This window comes from Nestor notabilis, unplaced genomic scaffold (genome assembly GCF_000696875.1).
Source record: "Nestor notabilis isolate BGI_N333 unplaced genomic scaffold, ASM69687v1 scaffold16517, whole genome shotgun sequence".
NCBI classification, from domain to species: Eukaryota; Metazoa; Chordata; class Aves; order Psittaciformes; family Psittacidae; genus Nestor; species Nestor notabilis.
Window position 1 is genome coordinate 17,354 of NW_009935343.1, and position 3,906 is coordinate 21,259.

At 58.9% G+C, this 3,906-nt stretch overlaps 1 protein-coding gene across 1 annotated transcript in view; it reads left to right on the plus strand.

Moving 5' to 3' along the window:
• Window positions 1–3,122, plus strand: part of AFAP1L1 (actin filament associated protein 1-like 1) — a gene marked incomplete at its 5' end in the record, with an annotated part of 7,766 nt that extends 4,644 nt beyond the window's left edge. Inside the window, 8 exons of the mRNA XM_010017805.1 lie at window positions 279–490; window positions 772–917; window positions 1,273–1,357; window positions 1,461–1,566; window positions 1,764–1,928; window positions 2,147–2,325; window positions 2,582–2,710; window positions 3,099–3,122. Of these exons, the coding sequence (XP_010016107.1) occupies window positions 279–490; window positions 772–917; window positions 1,273–1,357; window positions 1,461–1,566; window positions 1,764–1,928; window positions 2,147–2,325; window positions 2,582–2,710; window positions 3,099–3,122 (1,046 nt within the window). The remainder of the gene's footprint in view (window positions 1–278; window positions 491–771; window positions 918–1,272; window positions 1,358–1,460; window positions 1,567–1,763; window positions 1,929–2,146; window positions 2,326–2,581; window positions 2,711–3,098) is intronic.
• Window positions 3,123–3,906: the final 784 nt, after the last annotated feature.

Below are 3,906 nucleotides of genomic sequence, written 5' to 3' on the forward strand. Positions count from 1 at the left end.
AAGGGGGCAGTGGGATGGGAGCAAGGGCACGGAGCTGCTCCAGGGCTGTAACATGCCTCAGGCTATGAAACTGGCCACCAGTCCCAGCTCTGCATATTGCCCGTGCATATCACCCGTGCCCCAGAAAACAGGCTTAGGTCAGTATGTGGCACTGAGCTGGCACCTCACCTGGGACCAGGGTGCCCCAGCGGGCTCTCTGTGGGGAAACTGGGGCACACAAGCACCAAAGGAGTAGGGAGCCATGTCTGAGACCCTTCCCTTGTCCCTGCCACCCCCAGGCTACCTCAGCGTCCTGGTTAACCAGTGCTGGAAGGAGCGCTGGTGTCGCCTCAAGGGCAATACCCTCTACTTCCACAAGGACCGCACCGACCTGCGGACACATGTGAACGCCATCGTGCTCCGGGGCTGCGAGGTGGTCCCGGGGCTGGGCCCCAAACATCCCTTTGCCTTCCGCATCCTTCGCAACGGGCAGGAGGTGGTGGCGCTGGAGGTGAGCAGGCAGTGCGGTGGGCAGGGTGTGCTGGGGGAGCGTCCTGCGATGATCCACACTTGCACGCAAGCAGTGCCGTGTCTTCCCCTCCCCTGCATGTAAAGGAAGCCCAGGGCTGGGGGACATGTGCCTGTGTGCTTTCTCGTGGAGCCTCTTAGGTCTTGCACACATGCTCCATGTCAGAAAGCACTTCTCCACAGCAGGACTTTGCGCTGGGAGGCAGGAGCAAGGGCAACGGGGCTGTGAGCTGGGCATGCACCCCAACCCTTTCTCTCTTACAGGCAAACTGCTCCGAAGACCTTGGCCGCTGGCTGGGTCTCCTCTTGGTGGAGACGGGCTCACAGACAGCACCAGAGGCCCTGCACTACGACTATGTGGATGTGGAGACCATTGCCAACATAGCGACGGCTGTGAGGCATTCCTACCTGTAAGGCTGTCCTCCTGCTGTGCTGAGGGCTGGGAAGGGGCTGTGTGGGGGGCTTGCACTCCCTAGAAAAGGCATGGGCTGGGACACTGTGCTGTGATGTTGGGGAAAGCCAGCATTCCAGAGGTTGGTGGTTCCCCGACTAGGGCAGTTTCCCTTGGGTGGGATGGAAAGTGTAAGGTGTTTCATCAATGCTGATGAAGGACTTGAGGGACAAGCGTGGTAAGGTAGGGTAGAGCGAGTAGAGTAGAGTGCTCATGAGTGAAGCTGGGAGAGCAATGCAGGAATCCCTCTGCAATGAAAGGGCTCACTGAAGGGCTGGCACAGGGAAGTTAAGACCCCATCCCTCCTCCTGCAGGTGGGCCAGCTCCTCCCAGGATCACCGGCCAGACTCCTCCCGTGTGGTGTACGATGATGTCCCCTATGAGAAGGTTCAGGTGAGTGTAGCTCCACGGCTTGCCCTCTCCCACCACTGTGGCCTACAGAAGATGCCCTGTGATGGCCCAGTGGGTGTTACAGCATGCCCTCCTTCCTGTCCCACCGCAGGCTGAGGAGCGGCCGGCAGGCGCGCAGGTGAAGCGCCACGCGTCCTCCTGCAGCGAGAAGTCGCGGCGGGTGGACCCACAAGTGAAGGTCAAGAGGCATGCATCGAGTGAGTGGGGTCCTGAGCACAGACCTCCACGGGGACCACGGCCAGGGCGGGGGGATGCTGCTTCCCAAGCAGGTCTGCAGCCAGGCTGGGGCTGGCTGGCTCCAGTACCAGGGTGATGGGTTGTGCCGAGCTGGCTCAGCTGGTGTCAGTGCAGCCAGATCCAGAGCCTTCCTGAAGGGCTCTCCTTGTGCATGCAGATGCCAACCAGTACAGGTACGGGAAGAACCGGGCAGAGGAGGATGCCAGGCGATTTCTGACGGAGAAGGAGAAGCTGGAGAAGGAGAAAGCATCGATCCGCAGTGAGCTGGTGTTGCTGCGGAAAGAGAAGCGAGAGCTGCGGGAAGCCATGAAGGGCAGCACAGGTAGGTTGGTGCCATCCAAGTGCTGCAGCTGCGGCTGCTTGAAGGCACTCTGGTGCTGAGGTGAGGACACTGGGCTGGTGGTGGCACTGTGGCTGTGAGCTGGGCTGGCTGCAGCACACTGCCAGGCTGGCAGCCCCATCTAGTGTCCCGATCCAGGAGGATGGGTGGCTTCTCCATCCCTGGGCAAAGGCACTGAGCTGCTGTGCTTGTGCAAGCAGGGACGAAGCTGCAGGAGCTGGAGCAGCGGGTGGCAGTGCTGGAGGAGCAGTGCCGGCAGAAGGAGGAGGGACGTGTCGACCTGGAGCTGAAGCTGACCGAAGTGAAGGAGCGGCTGAAGCAGTCGCTGGCAGGAGGCCCAGCCCTGGGGCTGGCTGTGACCAGCAAGGCTGAGAATGGGGTACGCATCCCTTCTTCCTCACCCCAGCTTCCCCCAGCAATGATGCTTGAAGTGGCAGGGGGAGAAGCACATGGGGAAGAAGGGATAACCATGCCTCTTTGTCTCATTGTGGACAGAGGTGGGAAGCAAAGCATCAGTTAGTTTTGGCCACATCAGTCTTAACCTCATGACAATTTGTGGGGGTTTTTTTTCCCTGGCTGTCCTTGTTTCCGGAGTCTCCTTAATCTTTATCATACTTACTCCCTCTTTTCCACAGGAAGCTACAAACAAGCCAAACGGGAGCGCCCCTGAGCACTTGATCCCTGTTAACTGTGCAGCCGAACTGAGGAAGAGAAGTCCCTCCATCCTCCCTGCCAACAAGGGGAATGTGCTGCGGAAGGCCAAGGTCCTGCTTCGCTTTCCCTCTCCTACCTGGCCCCATGGGAAATTCTGCCTTTGTCCTGTCCCCCTTGCTTGATCATGAAATTGAGGGATTGGGGATGCTCCATATCCCAAAAGGAAGGGGTACTGCCAGGGTCCCCTGCAGCCAGACTGACCCAGCAGCACTTGCTGCTGGCATGAGCTTGGCTTGCAGGGAGATTTGGAAAGTGCAGGGCTGGGTGGGCAGGGGGAAGAGCATTACCTTTACAATGCCTAGGGCAGCATCAGCCCCAGCCTTTGAAGATGCTGGAGTGGCCCAAAGCCCCCAGAAGGGAGGGATGCCCTTGAAGGGCTCAGTGCTCGCTTCTCCAGCACTGTCTTCTCATCCTCTGCTTTCTTTTCTTTCTCTGCAGGAATGGGAAAAGAAGCAGACTTAAACTGGGCTGCGGGAATGCCTGCTAAGCCCCCGATGGACACTGGGGCTCACGGAGGAGCTACAAGCCCCCTTTCTCCAAGGCACTGGGAGGGTGCATGGGGGGAGAGACGCTCTCCCACGCCCCACCAATGCGGCACCATCTGCCTCGTGGGCAACACTATAAACCATGGGGAAGGGGCGGGAGGGGGATTTGGGAGGCGGGTGGGGAAGGGGAGTCCTTTGTGGATCAGGGTCACATACTACTGGGAAACCCATCTCTGGGGGAGCATCCTCAGGGCAGGAGTTCAGCACAAGGTGTGTGTGCCCATGGTGGCACATAAGGAAGAAGAGGGGTGGCAGTCGGCACTGCTCGCACACACTCTGATTTATCGGGATCAGCATGTGCTGCCCTGGGGACGCTGGAGGCCAGTCTAACACTTGCCAAAGTGACCACGGACTCGTTGGGGTGTTTTGCCCCTCTCAGTGTTGGAGTTCATGAGCTGCTCAGGACCGGACACTTTGGAGATGCCGATCATTCGCCCTGCTCATGGCTCCCAGCTCCGCAGGGTCTCATCTCAGGGGTCATCATATCTCAAGCTCATATGCCCTCATCCAGTATTTCCTTCTTGTCCTCCAGGCAGTAAGGGTGAGGGCATGCTGCGTTCCCTTGGGAATGAACAAAGCTCAAGTGTCAGCATTTGAAAGCAAATTAACAATGGACACCTTTCAATCTTGCTAAACAGCTTAGAAGTGCTGCAAAGGGCTGAGGCTGGAGGCAGCCCGACTCTCTCTGCCCTAGGCCCCTG